General features: G+C 42.4%; 2 protein-coding genes across 4 annotated transcripts; one reads left to right on the top strand and one right to left on the bottom strand.

Moving 5' to 3' along the window:
• Nucleotides 1–996: 996 nt before the first annotated feature.
• On the bottom strand, nucleotides 997–1,796 carry ascl1a (achaete-scute family bHLH transcription factor 1a). Its single transcript, XM_075471515.1, has one exon. It carries the CDS (start codon nucleotides 1,613–1,615, stop codon nucleotides 1,010–1,012), a length of 606 nt encoding a protein of 201 aa, XP_075327630.1. The 5' UTR covers nucleotides 1,616–1,796; the 3' UTR covers nucleotides 997–1,009.
• Nucleotides 1,002–15,921, top strand: itfg2 (integrin alpha FG-GAP repeat containing 2). 3 transcript variants are annotated; one of them, XM_075471512.1, is made up of 13 exons: nucleotides 1,002–1,942; nucleotides 3,833–3,909; nucleotides 5,788–5,883; nucleotides 5,967–6,008; nucleotides 6,092–6,269; nucleotides 6,369–6,508; nucleotides 7,796–7,944; nucleotides 8,030–8,124; nucleotides 8,661–8,714; nucleotides 9,185–9,276; nucleotides 9,731–9,848; nucleotides 10,794–10,967; nucleotides 15,798–15,921. In XM_075471512.1, exons 2-13 carry the CDS (start codon nucleotides 3,907–3,909, stop codon nucleotides 15,863–15,865), a joined length of 1,209 nt encoding a protein of 402 aa, XP_075327627.1. In that variant the 5' UTR covers nucleotides 1,002–1,942; nucleotides 3,833–3,906; the 3' UTR covers nucleotides 15,866–15,921. The 3 variants fall into 3 exon arrangements, with proteins under 3 accessions (XP_075327627.1, XP_075327628.1, XP_075327626.1); XM_075471513.1 differs by lacking the exon at nucleotides 3,833–3,909 and having other exon boundaries at nucleotides 1,003–1,942; XM_075471511.1 differs by lacking the exons at nucleotides 1,002–1,942; nucleotides 3,833–3,909 and adding an exon at nucleotides 5,244–5,649.
• The last annotated feature ends 304 nt before the right edge of the window (nucleotides 15,922–16,225 follow it).

Raw genomic sequence — 16,225 nt, 5'->3', positions numbered from 1 at the left:
TAGCATCTCATTTTATTTTTTGGACTAGTGTAGAAAATATGGTAATAAGACTTCTCATTTTCAACATCTGCTTATGTGACGAGGATATAGAGCTGGCAGTATAAAGATGCAATGCATGGCTATTGCACTCCGTTTGGACAACAGCTGCATACGTTTTTGATCATTGTGACATGCTGCAATAACATGGTTCTGCTATTAAATAAGACACATTGGTGCTAAAATAAAAACACCGGAGTATCAAACTCCTGAAAACCTCATGAACAGAACAGCCAGAGAATGATAGACTACACGTCTACATAGGCAAGAGGTAATAGAAGCAACTTCGCAATATATAGACAAAATATATACAAAAGGATGTGTACAAAACATCTATAAATCTCTTACATACAAAAATATCTTAATATATTTTTTAAAAAAGCGTTTGATATAGATTTTAATAATAAATCCGTGACTTGGAAGCATTTTCTGAATTCAACATCAGAGAAGTTTACCAAAGGGGTGGTGTTTGATTAGCATAGATGAGGAGCAACGTATCAAATAATGCTTTTCAATGTGCTGCAGAAGAGCATGAATTCACTTTAGGTTTTTGTTTGTTTGTTTGTTTGTTGGTTTGTTTGTTTGTTTGTCGTGGACACAGATGCTCAGAAGCGGGAATTCCCACGCTGCAAGGACACCGTCTTCCTTTTAATCCTTTGGCGCTGATCTCTGGCCTGTGTTCCCCCAAGTGTTCAGGACTTTAAGGTCTTTTCAATCAGTTAGTCAGTCTGGGAGGGAGGACTGGTCCATGAGGACGCGTGTACAGTGCATCTTGTTCTTGAGGACACCCAGCCTCCTCCGGGATTATCCCAAGCGCAGGACAACGGTAAAATGAGTTGATCCTTGTTTCTGTGAAAATAACGAGAAACAAGAATGGTTAAGTCACAGTTAAGCGTCACCCACCAGCAGTTACCAGGGTTGATCTTGCACGTTTGATGTCATCATATAATCTGCTCTTACCTTTTACAGCTGCTCAGAACCAGTTGGTGAAGTCTAGAAGTTCCTGTTCCTCTGGACTGAGGGCTTCATAGGACCCCTCATCAGATGAGTAGGAGGACACGGGTGAACCTGCCATGGAGTTCATGTCCGCGGAGTATCCCTGCGACATGGTGGGCGACAGGACGCCGGACTGAAACGCCGCGCTCACCGCGTCATGTTCGTCCAGCAGCTGCTGCAGGGCGCGGATGTACTCCACAGCAGAGCGCAGCGTCTCCACTTTGCTCATCTTCTTGTTGGCGGCGCCGTTGGGGACGTGTTCCCGCAGGGTAGCGAAGCCGTTGTTAACCAGCTTCACCCGGTTCCGCTCCCTTTCGTTCCTCCGGGCCACCGCGTGCGGCTGTTGCTGCGGTAGACTGTAGCCGAAGGTCGCGAAATTCAGCCTCCGCTTGCACCGCAGCAGCTCCGGGGAGGAGGAGCGCTGCCTCTTGGGCTGCTTGGACACCGACTTCCCACTGCACTGGCTGCTGCCGCTGGGACTCAGCTGGATGCTCTGCACCGCCGCTGCCGAGGAGAAGAAACAAGCGGGTGGAATCAACTGCTGGTGGCTCACACTAATTTCCATTTTGGCTGTGAGATCCATTCCCAGTAGAAAAAGAAATAAAGGGCACAAACTTTTAAAGAACCACAGAGTCTCCAGGCGGTGCGTCCCACTCGTGCCGTTCACGTGGAGTGGCAGGTCGTCACGCACTTATTTCAGTAGGGGCAGTCCGCTGAGCTGCTGCCTCGCGCGCTTCTCAAAGCTCAAATGAGTCCAAGAAGAAAGACGCCACTGCTTTTCAATACGTTTGGATGAGGGAGTGGCCACGCCCTCTGGTCGCGTGGATACACCTTGGGCTCCTGTGCCGGTGCAGATGCTTTGCGCGCGCCAGACGCGTGCCACTTGAAGCAATAAACAAACAAGTCAGTGGTGAGTTTTTTATTTTCGCTTGCGACAGAGGAGGGGAGCCTTTTCTACATGGAGTTTGTGATGAGTTTGTTCACAACAAACCAAAAACACTTTGTGTTTTCTCACAGTTTGTGTTCACTCGTGAGTCGCTTCTGCAGCTTTTTGCAGCTTTGAACTGTTAAGCAGTTCAGGATGTTCAGTGAATTAATTATTAGTTCGATAAAGCGTCACCAGCATATAACACTTTAGACTCAAACTTTGAATATTTGTGTATGAGGCTAAGCGTTGCAATGTGTGAGTATGACGCCATATTTACATTAATCTGGCGCGTCCGAAAAACGGGGGGAAAGTGTATGTTTGTTTGAGTTCCAAAGGGGAAGAAATACGCATTTCAATATTTTTTTTTTTAAACAACTTCTAAAATTACTTTAAAATAGATGGTTAAGTAGTAGCCATGTGCCAAACTCATCCTCCTTCCTAAATCGGTATATCTTTAAGATTTTTCTGAGTTTGTGGACCACAGAGTGGTGCTGAAGGACAGCTCACCTCGAGGTGACACCCTTGAAGTTTCGCCTTGAAACTCCGCATGTAAATCAGCTGCTCGCTGTCATTTCAGCTCCAACACAGTCTAGTTTTATTGTTAGCAGTACAGACGCGCCTGAGTGCCGCTCATTTGAGCAACTATTGTCCATCAGAGGCCGAATTTTCCACTTTGAACGGAGCACATCATCAGCCGCACAGGCGGAACGCTCAGGCGCAAATCTGCTTGGAGGGGCCCCCAGAATGTGTTTGGGAGAGGCTTTGTGGATGATTTGACACACCCGATGTGGTTACAGTAGCGCAGACGCGGTGTGTTCTGTCGATTATTGTCGCTTTGAGAGGTGGAGGATGATAAATCACGTCTTTCAGCGAGGAACATAAAGAGAAGCAAACTGCAATTCTCTCTCTGATACACAGAAATCAAAATCAGGGTTGTTTTACAGCGCTGTCTTTACGCATGAAGTTGCTCTCTGTCCTGTGCGTGCGCCCTTGCTCTTCTTTTTTTTCCCATTAGTCCTGTGCGCGTGCACCCACGCACGCGCGCCTTGTAGAGGGAATTGTAATAAATTGTGCAATTTTTCTGTGTTGGCAGTGGCATTCAAAATCAAGCTTGCGCTGAAGACCCTCATCCCCTCCCCCGCCCGCACACACTATACTTTCTTTTCTTTCCATACACTCCCTCCCCCCTTTTGGCCCCAGCGAGAGAGTTTAATAAAGAGGCGTGGGTTCTATTCAGCGTCCCCCCGCACCCCTTGGCCATAGCCAGGCTTTCTGAAACCTATCCATGCCCTGTCAGTGCGCTTCCAGAGTCCAATTAGCGCTTTGTGAGGACTTTCTCTCTGCGCGCCCGCTGCTGTTTTTCCAGCGGCTGGGCGGGCGCTCACTTTACGGGTGGGGGCTTTCCAGTCAAAGCTGGGTGTAATAATTAATATGACATCTGGGCGCCCAAGTTCCTATTTAACCACTTTCTGTATTTTTCTTCTTTCTTTGGGCAGCTCACTGTGGGGCAGATAATAAAACAAAACAAAAAAACTTATAACCGCCCAAACTAATGTGTGGAGATGGAGGGATTATCTTCCCATTTGTTTCTCATTACAAAATAGTTTTTTTTTTCCCAAAGTGTTTTGCAATGTGCTTTTCACTGAACACAACACCGAAGCTGCTTTAAAGGAAAAACGGTTTTGAAGACTCCCCCAGGGAAAGGGATTATACAGTTTATAAAACTCACAGTAATTAGTCCGTACAAAAGTTGCCGATTTTTAGACAACGTTTTAGTTTGTTAAAGCATCTAAGTAAAAGCAATGGGAAAAGTAATGTCATGAAAAATAAATAAAAAAAAACCTCCCTTGTGTGATGTTTGTCTTCCCTCAGACTCCCTGCTGCCTGTGTTGTTTTCTGCCCGACAGCTCGAGTTGTAATGAAACACCGCCCTCAAGAGGACAGCCATGGTAACTACAGCGTGAAGTAAAACAGCAGTCTAACTATTTAAAGGGTTAAAAGTTTTTTTTAAGAAAAGAGAGAAAATCAAACCAAATCAGAAAAAAAGAGATTACAGTAAATTATCATACGAGTCCTGTGCTAAAGACTTCAGCCACCCTTTATTTCTATATGTTGCCATGTCAACAGTAAATAGTTGCAGCATGTTTTTTTAAACGTGCAAACATAAATGGATGTACAGTGTTAAATATAGAAACAGAGTGTGTATAATCCTAAGGAGCTTGAAAGTCAATATTTGGTATGAGCACCTTTATTTTTCAACACAGACTGAACCCTCTTAGACAAGCTTTCTTGTCAATTCTGCAGTTTCTCTAGTTCTTGTGTCAAGTTTCCCTTCTTGACAGCCACCCTTCCATGGACACCATCTCTGATGAGGCTTCAATGAGCATAAGATGGATCAACTGACGGTCCGGAGGCTTCTCTTATTTCTTTTTTAAACTGGACAAGTGGAGACTTGTCCAGTTTCCACGATTTTTTTAAGGACACCTTGCACACCATGCTTTCGGCTAATGGCTCTAACCCTTCTCGGTGAGAAATGTCCTGAACAAAGTCCTGACCTGAACCTGAACAAATAAAACAAACAAACGGGTAACGAATTATACAAAAATGGCAAGTGGGCTTCTTCCATCATTAAGTACACCAAAGTAAAATGACATTTCTTATTTTGTTGCTGAAATAGTATTAGGTTCATTGGCGTCTATGGAAAAGTTAAAAAAAAATAGCTTCTTTTTTTTTCTCAGTGATTATCTGACCTGATCTTTCAGACTGAAGAAACAGATGGTAAAGGTATTTTCCCCACTAAAGTTGTGCCAAACTAACATAAAGAGTACAGAAGAAGATAAAAATAAATAAACCAGCAACAGGTTGAGTGCGTTTGCGCTCAGTGTCCGCTAGGTGGCACAATTTCTACCTGTCTCAGCTGAGAAGGGGACACACTACAGGTGAGCGCGGTTAGGTTTTTTTGTAATTCATATGACGATGGACCTTTATTAAATGAAAAAGATGTATCTTGCATTATGAATATCTGGAAAATGTGGTGTTTAGAGATGTAGAGATATCACCAAACGAAAGAAAACTTGTTTTAAAAAGGTAATTGAACGAAAAATTGTCCGGTTCCTAATAAAAAATACGACGTATTAACCTGCATCCTCGTGCCTTAAAATACCTTAAATGTGCTATATAGTTACTTATTCTCACGAGAAAATGTGGGGATATAAGTCTGAGCGTAAAAATAGCAAAGGAAAGCTCATTTTGATTATGTAGAGCTTCCGTAGATTTTACGTCACGTGGTTTTGTTTACTAGGAAGAAGCTTGCCAGTGATACGCTTTAGCAAACATCAACATTAGCAACTACCGTTATTTAGCATTTAAAGATAGTAATATATGGTTTATAACTGTGAGAAAAAGATAGTTTTGAAAGCAGTTAGCCTAAAAAGATTCGAGTGTGTTGTGTCTACGCCTAAATATGGTTAATTTGAGCCTCGAAGTCTTAAAGGGCTAACGCGAATTAAACTATCTTTGTGGTGGTTTGGTAATAAAACAAGCTTCCCGCATGTTTAGGACGCTTCAGCGTGAATTAAACTAAACCATCAGCTATGCGGTCTTTGAATTACGTTCAGCGGGTTAGCTTGGATTTCACAGGAACCATATTTCCTCATGCGATCTGTTTGGGAGACGCAGACAACGACTCGGTAATCAAGTTCACCTGTTTCCTTTTGTCAATGTGAAGAGAAATGTCGGGACTAAATTGCGATTAAAATCTCATTACAGACGATTGTTTGTCTTATTTTAGCCAGATGAATAATACCGTCTTCCTCTGCTCCCCGCAGCTTAACGAGCTGATTGTTGGAGACACCAGTGGAAAGCTGCTTATTTACAAGAACGATGATCCCAAACCCTGTATCACAAGAACCTGCGTGGGCATGGTCAGTGCCGAACCACATAACTCGAGATTTCGGAGCGATTTTGACCTCCTGCTTATATGACCCGTTGTGTCTTTTTTTTCTAGCTGACCTGCGTTGCAGTTGGAGACGTCTGCAACAAAGGAAAGGTAAGGAGAGTTAAGTGAGGGGAACCTGAGTGTCATAAAGGCTTTGAAGTGATGTGACTGTTTTTTTTTTTTCTGTCTGTCAGAACCTTGTGGTAGCAGTGGGTGCAGAGGGCTGGTTTCACCTCTTTGACTTGACCAATGCCACTGCAAGTAAATCTGATTCCTCCAGTCAGCATGAATTCCTGTCATCTGAGGACCAGAGGCCCTTCTTCACCCAACATATTCCTGCCAACACCAAAGTTCTCCTCATCAGTGATATTGGTACACTCCTTTATTTTCTTTAATCTACATTAAGTGTTACGGTGTGTGTTTTTTTTTTAATTTATATTTTGCCTTTGAATTTGGTCGTAATGTGTGCAGATGGAGATGGACGCTGTGAGCTGGTGGTGGGCTACACAGACAGAGTGGTGCGAGCTTTCCGTTGGGAGGAGCCGTCTGACAGTTCAGATGGGGGACCGGGTCAAATGGTTCTGCTGAAGAAATGGCTTCTGGAGGGGCAGGTGTGCGACACAAACACTTTGTTTTTAATTTAGAGGGTTTTTTTGGTTATTTTTTTGTGCATAAGTTCCACAAATAAAGTGTGATGTTCAGAAAAGCACTGTTCTTATTTATCAGTTATAATCTACTGCATATTATTGTACATCAAGGAATCCATGTTTTTAATTCTATTCTCATTTTCTTTTCCAAATGATGTAAACTTTAAAGCTAATTGGATTTAAACATATACAGGTGTTATGTATTTTTTTTTTTTTTACTGAGGGCCTAAAGGGATTAATACTGTAAATCAAGGAGTGCAGAATTGCATGGCAGCTTAATTTCACTGGTAAAATGGGCCAAATAAAGAATAGTGTTACGGCCTTGGGGGAGCCTTTGGGTCCTGTCCTGCTGGTGTACGGCATACTGGCTGTGTTTTTCTGCCTTTCAGGTGCTGATCAGTAATAAGGCGCACCTGGCTGGTGCAGAGGCTATTTACGTCTGCCTACCCAGCTCTCTACTTGGCTTCCACCGTAGCGGTTTATTTGCCGTTTCTTTCCTGTTTATTACTTTTGCCATGCACAGACAACACGCATCCTTCATGGACCGTTGCAGCCATACATTTACACACACCACTGATACTGACACTCACACTAACTTTTATTCAGTGCGTGCGCATCTCCCTTTTTGTTGCAGCTCTTGAGCCGGTTGTAACAGAAGTGGGGGCTCGTCTTTTGATAAGTTATTAGTGTTATATGTTAATGACTAAAGTTAGTCTTGTTGAGCGCGGTGTTTGCAGGGCAGCATGTGTGTCGGTCGGGTTAATGGCCGCACAGTGGGAATTCATTTGTTAAAGTAAGCAACTGCCTTACGTACCTGATGTCAAGTGTGGGGTTTTCCTTGTGACATGTATGACCTTATATGGTGAGGTTGTGGCGCTCTGGGAGATGCTGAGTTTGGCACGCGTAGGAATGTTTTTTCTGTGGTGAGTAGTCCAATTAGTTGTTGGTTAAGCCGTTTTTCGGAACAGCCGTGAGTTTGAGTTGGAGCAGAGGAAAGTGAGTGTTGATCTGTCTGTGTGTGCATTACCTGTTGGGGTTTTCCCTGGTAGGTTTAGCGGCGTCTCCCCTTTGGGTTTCGTCAGTGAGGGGTTGTTGGGGTATGGCGGTTGAGAGCTTCCCTGTCCCGTTTTCCCAAATTTGCTCAGGAGCATTGTCCACATTGTGCACATTTATGCAATGCATAGTACAAAAGAACTTGTACAACAAAATGAACCATAGAGCCTCGTGGTGTTTGTGTTTGCTGTGCTGCAGGTGGACAGTCTGTCCGTTAACCCGGGGCCAGAGGGTTTACCGGAGCTGATGGTGTCTCAGCCGGGCTGCGGATATGCCATCCTGCTCTGCACCTGGACACAACAGGACTCCACCGAATCTGACGAGGACGCCCCTGCTACACCGGGGAGGTAAACCCCGGGATAATTTAATAGTTTTTTTTTTTTTTTAAGTGTCGGCCATACTAACTATATGCTTTAATGCGTTTCCTTACAGTGAGGGGTCTTCCAGAGACGTAGTTCTTCATCTGACCACCGGGCGGATCCACAACAAGAACGTTTCCACTCATCTCATTGGCAGCATAAGCAAAGGTACAAAACAGTGAACTCATTGACTGATTTTCCATTGTTTCAGGAAAACTCATGAGTTATACTATAAGAAAAGTGGGAACAGCAGGGTCTTTCTAAATGTTTGAAAAACATCAAATTCTGTTCCATCTTGACCACAAACAGGAACATTAGTTCTAATGTTTTGTCTCATGGTTTAGGCTGTTGGAAAGACTTTCAAGTGGTTATGGAAAATAAAATGAAAAAAATATACATTAATTTGCTCATCAAATTCTGCCAGTTGTCTTGGTCTGGGTTGTTTTAAGTGATTGATTAAATTATGAAGAATAAGGGTTATAGAAAGCTGGAAAGTGTGAACAAAAATGTTTTATAAATGTGAATAAATCTGTGCTCTTGTGAGTAATATGAGCTTTTTCATTCCTTTTGATTTTGTTTAGAGTGATGTTGAAAAAGGTATTAAAATGCATGCTCTATGGTGTTAGAATCTCTTCTTAAATTCTGTCAAAACTGTCCAAACATTTTCTTGAAAATGCTCTAACGTGTATTTTGTTTTTGTCCAGGTTCAAAAGAGGAATCCTCCAAATGTGGACTGTTTGCACTCTGTACTTTAGATGGTAAGTCGGGACATTTTATAAAATTTTCATCCTTTTAGTATTTGGTCAAATTAAATAAATCAGTACAAGGTATCATTTTGTTAATTTAGAAAAGAACATTTTGGGGATTGGATAGTGTAGTGGTATGCCATGAAGGTGACCTGGGTTCAAATACCCTTCATGAAAGGTACTACTTCCAGTAGGGGTCCTTAGGCAAGACCCCCTTACCCTACCTGCAAGTCGCTTTGGATAAAAGCGTCTGCTAAATACGTACATTTTATTCAGTCCGAACTATTTCCTGAACACACAAAATAAAATAAACTACTGTGTGTAGGTTACCTGGTTATTAACTGGTTGGGAAGTTGGTTCTATCTAAAGACTCTCAGATGTATATAAATAATTTTTGTCTTGGAGAGTTATTTACTGAACATTTCTCTGGATTTATGTTGAAATTCAGCTGTGTTACTTTTTTCTTTGTTCTGTGGTTACAGGAACCCTGAAGCTGATGGACAGCTCGGAGCAGTTGTTGTGGTCGGTGCAGGTGGATCATCAGCTCTTTGCCCTGCAGAAGCTCGATGTCACTGTGAGTCTGTTTAAGTATCCCCGACGGCTTGAAACTTGCAGGGTTTTTTTCATTTTGGATTCAACTTTTGATTGAAATCCCATTGAATGAAAAATGTAGTTGAGAATTATTTAGATTTTTTTTTTTTAATCATATCTGTGTTATGTGAAACATCTTTTATGTTTAAAAAAAAATAGTTCCATATGCAAAACTGAACATTTTTGTAAATGTGGGGAAATCACAGAAATGACCAAAATCTAATCAATATAAAAAATATGGAAAATGTTGCACCTCTCCCATCTTCAGAAGCTTGTTGGAGTGAACAATAGTTTTTTGTTTTGTTTTGTTCTTTTTCTTTGCTTTTAAATGACTGAAATGATTATCTCACTGAAAAATCTAAGATAATTGTTTGTCAGATTATAGAATATGCATCAATCATAGGGGAACATCTGCTTGCATGTGTGTTTGTTTCCAGGGCGACGGCAGGGAGGAGGTGGTGGCGTGTGCCTGGGATGGTCAAACTTACATCATTGACCACAATCGGACTGTGGTGCGGTTCCATTTCGATGAAAACGTCAACGCCTTCTGTGCCGGTGAGATGCCCGTTGGCTATATATCTTAATGATTGAGTCAAGTCTCCCTCTTGTTCCTTTTTTGCTGTTAGATCATATTTTGTCTTTGTTAACAGTACAGGTTCAAGTCTGTATTGAAAGTTCTGGCACTGATGCGACTCTTTAACACAAACAAGCCTCAGTAGACCTGACAAAAGGATGGAGATCACCAGGGAGAAAGTAAATGGTGTAAATTACAGAGAAAAATAATTTAATGGATAAAAGAGAAAAATGTCAATGAAATAAGAAATGGATATCAGTTGACAAACCTTTTAGGAAATTGAAGTGTTGCATAATTAGAGGTGTGGTTGAAATCTTGGGAGTTCTCCATGAATGGGTTGGCCTGTTGTTTCTGTAGCTTGGCAACAACTTAGCTGATGATGTCACACAGAACCTGGTACCACAGGTTAAGTCTCTAGTCCAAATAGACAACATGGACAGAAACTCACAGCCAACAGAATGAAATGCACAATATGTTCAGAGCAGCAGCCACCGGAACATCCTTCAGAGGATTTACTTCAGACCTGTACCACTAGATGGCAACATCAAGCTTCAGTTTCTGTGTTATGATCTGACTGTCCAGTCTAATCTCTGCAGTGTTTGAACAAGCCACTGTTTATCTAGGAGTTAATTGTGACATGTGGATTAGAGGAAGAGACTTGGTTTAATCTACCTTCATTGAGGTTTGTATCTTTTCTCCCACAGTGTTAAACAATCGAGCCCTCCTCTCCATTCCCCCCTCTGCCTGCTCTGTGTGGTCTTTAAAACCTACAAATTCTCTGTTTGTATAGAAGCCAGTTTTGTCACAGCATCCTGGCATCAGGGGTCTGCTAATGTGTTTATTTGGATTTGCATGATATAATAGCACTGCCCACCACATGTTGAGTTTAAACTGAGACATTTATGTCTCTTTGTGTGTGGTTGTAGGTCAGTATACATGTAAGGAGGGTAGAAACAGCCCCTGCCTGGTGTACGTCAGCTTCAACCAGAAAATATACATCTACTGGAAGGTGGAGCTGGACCGCATGGAGTCCACCGACCTGCTGCGAGTGCTGGAGGAGAGGCCTGAGTTTAGAAGCCACCTGAAGATGCTGGGAATCGGTGAGTACACAAACGGCTCAAAGAAACTGATTCGGCACAGACTGGCGCATCTGTCATTAAATTCAAACCAACATCTCCTCTGTTTGAACTGCTCAATTGTGACGGTTTGTAGTCAAGATTTCTTCCATCGTGTTGTAACACTGAGCTTAATGCTAATGATTTGGGGGCGGTGGTGATCCCCTCATGACTAATTTGATTTCTAACAAGCTGATTGTCTGCAGGCTTCCTGTCTACCCACCTCTCCTTAAAAGAATAGTTTGACATTCTGGGAAATATACGCGGTTGCTTTGTAGCAGAGTTGGTTGAGATGAAGATACAGCTGGAAAATGCAAAACTGGGAATGGCAGCTGAGCATAAAGCCGCTAGTGGGGTTTTTAGAAGGGCTTTTAAGTCTCTGTAGCAGAGCATAGTTCAAACTGTGTTCTTGTGGCTTTAAATAACAGGCTTTCACTCTTCATATTTCACTGATCGTTTTGATAAATCAAGAGTTGTGCTTGTCAGAAGGATTGATCCACCACAGCCTGTAGGAAATAGTGTAACATCACCCATGCCTGTTGTAGTAGATTTACACCAAGGTCAACTGGGAGGAAATCAATGTTACTGACATCAGTCAAAATCTGTGATTAAATGCGTCACCCTCGACACACTGAGGGGGAATGTGCTGCTGGCCTTGTGTCAGCAGCTGCACCTGTGTTTGAACAACCCAAATCTGCATTCTGATGCAAAATGGTCACGTGGCAACGCGTCCCTTTTATTTAACTGGAAAAGAAAGTCTCTTGAGATGCGAAATCTCTTTTCCAAGAGTGGAAGCGGCTCGGGCAACAGACACGGCAGCACACAGACACTGAGCGCAAAAATAAAATGTACATGTAGATGTCGTAAAACGACAAAAGTTTCAAACATACGACCATTTTTATCACCACCCTCATCACAGGCCAAATGGGGGCAGAACGGTCAATCGGTCAGACATTCTATTCCAAGCAGAGGAAGCAGCGTAGTTTAATGCTTTCTTTCCAAATTCAGTAAGGACATAGTTCGTTAGAACGAAGACAGTAAGTTCTGGGCGAATGTGGGTGCGCCTCATTAGTTCACCCTTGTTATTTATATTGTGCACTACTGATTTCATCGCTTGTATTCCGGAACAGTTTCTGATAACATGTGTTACTGTCAGTCTCTTATAGTTGAAAACAAACATTCACTCCTATTTTCCGCTCATTTGTTTCTCGTTTCTTTTGTTGTGCACCTTCTATTTTAGACACATTGCTTTAAGTTTTCTGTCCTGCTGCTTTGATAACTTCCTGGGTCGACCTGTATGTTTCCCTTTTACATCCTTCCCAGTTTGTTTGTTTTTGGCTCCAAATTTTGAACACAGCTGACTGGAAAAGGCCAACATCTTTTGCCACACTCTGCTGGATTACCCTCTCAGAGGAGTTTTAGAATCCGTTCAATTGTTTCCGCTGACAGCTCTCTTGTTGGCACAATGTTTCCTTCCAATCAGCCAGGTTCAACAGCTCCTTAAGCTCTGGAAGTGCTCTCTTAACTACAGACTCATTTGCATAGTTAGACTTGTGCAGGTATTTGTTTTAAAAATACAAATTACAAGGTGATTCTTCTACTTTAGAGTTAACAGGAACTAATAGATACGCTGCTGAAAATGTTACTCGGTCTGTCTTTACCCTGCTGATGTGCTCTGAATCCTCAGCAGCTAAGACAAACCCTCCTTGAGAATGGAAGGAAGTTGCACAATTTATCTTAGTCCGTAACTGAAAAGTGACAAAAATATTTATCACCTTTAGTGTGCATTCGTGGTTTCACGTTGAAGCAATTTTGTTCGGTTCAAATGAACTCTGTTCTGTTTGCCCTGTGGTTGTAAAGTTGTCATTTGAATTGAAATTCGATTATTCAGCCAGCCTTGCTCTGAGGACCCCTGCTGAAAGGCCTGGTCACATCCAGTACGCTGTTTGGGGCCTGCCAAAGAAGCCTCGGTGCACACATTATGCCGATCTTTTTGGTGATGTTACTGTTTAAAACAAAGTGTTTCAGCTCTCCTCTGTTAGGACTTTGAGCTTTGTAGCCTTGCAGACCTTCTCCATATACAAAGAGCTTTGTAAATGACTGATGCTTTTTGGGGGGGGGGGTTCCCTTTGCCTTTACCTTTACCTTCACCTTCAAACCACCTCTTGAACTCCTCTGCATATGTGCTTGTCGCAACATTTACTGTCCACGTTTCTTGCTTTTGCTTTCTCATTTCAAAAGGTGCCAGGCTGGGTTGTTAGCCTGTTTGCAGTCTTAATGCTAAGCTAACCCTCTGCATGTAATTGCTTCATATTCAGCAGATAAGACCATAGTCAAGTCAATCATCTCATATTACCCACAGGCAAATGTCCCGAAGGGAGGAGGTCATGAGGGAATTAAATTGAGTTTCCGATTAAGGCTGCTCTCTGAACGTCCAAGCGCAAACAAATCTGTAGCCTGTCAATCAAATATGCTCCACGGCTCGTACTCTCAGCAGCTTCTTTCTTTATCTTTTCACCCTCCTTTCTCCCCCTGCATACAGGAGTCTTCCAACACCATTCTCATGACAAACACAATGTTTAACTGGAGTAAGTGCTCAGTTAATCATTGTGAAGGCACACTATGGTTGTTTATATCCTGCTAATTTCCTTTGTTAATTGCCTTTCCTGGTGGAACATTAATCTCGCTGCTGTCTCAGTCATTTTCAGTCTCTGCTCGCTGTCATGCACAAAATGGTTTACAGGAGGATGTGAGCTATTTTACAAATTAGCCCATGTTTTTTTTTTTTTTTTTTTTTTGGTCCGCATGGATGACCAACCAGTCAACCAAATCCTGTAAGAAAACTGGGAACCATCTCTCAGGGAAAGATTTTGATGACACTCAGCTTAGTAAAACTTACTGGAGCAACATGATTGCAAACAAAAGTACAGTTTTCCAGGTTTTCACCGTCTTGTCACCAAAACCCCCGCAGTGGAAAATGTTTTAAATAGAAGTCCATGGAGTCAAATGAATCCTAATCAGGTCAAGATGCATTTAATTTGATTTGTTTAAACAAAAGGCAATGATTTTGAACTTGCGGAAGTGGAAAACAAGAGGCAAACTCTGGTCTGGGTGTTGGCTCCCTCCCTCTGACCTCCTTCAAATGTCGGCAGCGGCTCTCATCGTCTTCCCTGCTGATTTGCTTTTTTCCCCATCACTTTCATAACTGCCCTTTGGCCAAATGGTGATTATGAAGAGCCTGTTGGTTCTCCATCACAACGTGGAGAGGTTTCTTGATGAGGTCGGCCGCTCCTACGTGGTCATTTTTCATTTTTTGAGGGATGGATGTTTAATCGCCAGCTTGTGTCTGGAGAGACCGGGTTGCAGTCAGGTGTTGTTGAGCAGTGCAAGGTGAGCAGGTTTTTCCACACCAAAGAGAGGAAGAGCTCACTGAAGTTTATCTGTTGTGCCTGCAAAAAAAAGCCCATTTTTGTCTAATGTGCATCTCAGTCAGCGGTAAAAAGAGACGGACAAAGTCATTCATTAACTCATTTAATCTGCTTCACACCAAACACTTGAGGCCTACTGATTACCCATCCAAATGGTGTCTCTGTTAGCATCACATTAAAGGTGTCCTGTTGAGTTTTCTTGTAAACATCACGCATTTTGTATCAGTGAAGCTAATGATCCCGTTAAGTGATACATTACGAGAAAGTAAGGACTGAGATCTATGTTCACCATATAACATTTGAGGATGTTTTACCAGTTTCACTCTGAAATTATGTATAATATTGCTTTCAGTTGATTGTCTTAAGACTGTAAACTTGGTGTAGTGCAGCTTTATGACTCATTCTGTGTAGATGGATATTAGCTTTTGCAGAATACTGTGTCTTGTGTTTTTGTTGTCTCACATGTGGATACAGGGGTTGATGGAGTTTTGATGGTATTCTGCTGTAACGTTCTTTTAAATGTTTTATTTGGAGTCTTAATAATTAATTGTGTAGTTCCGTCTTGTGCCTCGTGGGCAAGAAGAAAGGTCTTTTGAACAAAACTTATGTTCCTCCTCATAGACATTTGGAAAGTGTCTTTATTTGTTGTTCACGTCTTTCAGATCTTCCACTCGTAAGATCACAGCACCATTGATGATCAAAAACTCCAAAGACTATATATCTCAAAGCCAAGTGAAACTGCACGAAGGGAAAAGGATGTGCTTGAATTATTTGTACTTTGAAGCAGCTGCAGTGAGCCTGCATTAAAATTGGACTTGCATTGAAGGAAAGAGTGGACTTCATTGAGGCTCTGGTGAGGAAGTGGCTCAGAAACCATCAGGGTTTGTCTGCTTGAAGGAGGGAAATGACTTGCCAGTAACTTGTGAGGTCTGTGGAAGCTATAAAAGCAGCTTGATATGACCAAAGCAGCATCGTCTGTGTTACTTTTATCACAAACTTTCATTCTATTACTACTGTGTGTACGAGTCCGTTAGATGAGCCAAATGTAAGCTTGCTCACAGCATAAATGATGGTGGGCATACATTCTTATGCATTTATTTTTCCTTTCTTGATTTTCTGAAACACTATTCATAATTTATATTTCTGTGTGGTTTTGTATTTGATGGAGGAGAGCTCTGTTATATGAACCTCAGGCAGTGTCCTCCCACTATGAGCAATATAAGGCTCGGTAGTCGACAGTTTCTCTATTTAATCCTGGGTTAACCTAATTGGCTGGCATGTGTAGATATTACCTCCTTGTATTCATATTTGGCCCGCGTTGGGCTTTTCTGATGGCACAAATGTCCCTTGTCAACATTAATTGTCACATTGTGTTTTGCCTCCACAGATGCTGAGGATTCAGCAGCAGTGAAAGACCTGGTGGCAAATGTTCTCTACCAGGATGCACAGACGTAACACAGCAACACGTAACACTCTGCCTTCTGTTTCCCCCCCTTAATGTAAATACAACTCTAATAAACACTCCCCGTCTGTCCTCCATGCCGCTGGTCATGTTATTTGTGTTCCCTGCAGAAAGACATGCCAGACTCAGGTTTCTGGACTGTTTGCTGCTGGCTGTAATCTCGGACCTACGCATTGCCTCTGTCCTCCCAGGCTGCCTTTATCATGGCATAGGGAGGATGAAAGTATGGGGCACCGTGCAGGGGAAGTGCTGCGCAGTTTAACCTGCTGTTTTCCCATGTGACTGAATTTTTGAGTGATGGGGATCAGCACAGGCGTTGGGCTGCTGTCAATCAGCTCTGACAAGCTGCCGAA

This window comes from Odontesthes bonariensis, chromosome 8 (genome assembly GCF_027942865.1).
Source record: "Odontesthes bonariensis isolate fOdoBon6 chromosome 8, fOdoBon6.hap1, whole genome shotgun sequence".
NCBI lineage: Eukaryota > Metazoa > Chordata > Actinopteri > Atheriniformes > Atherinopsidae > Odontesthes > Odontesthes bonariensis.
Note: the sequence above shows the minus strand (reverse complement) of the source record. Positions and strands in the feature narration are given on the sequence as shown.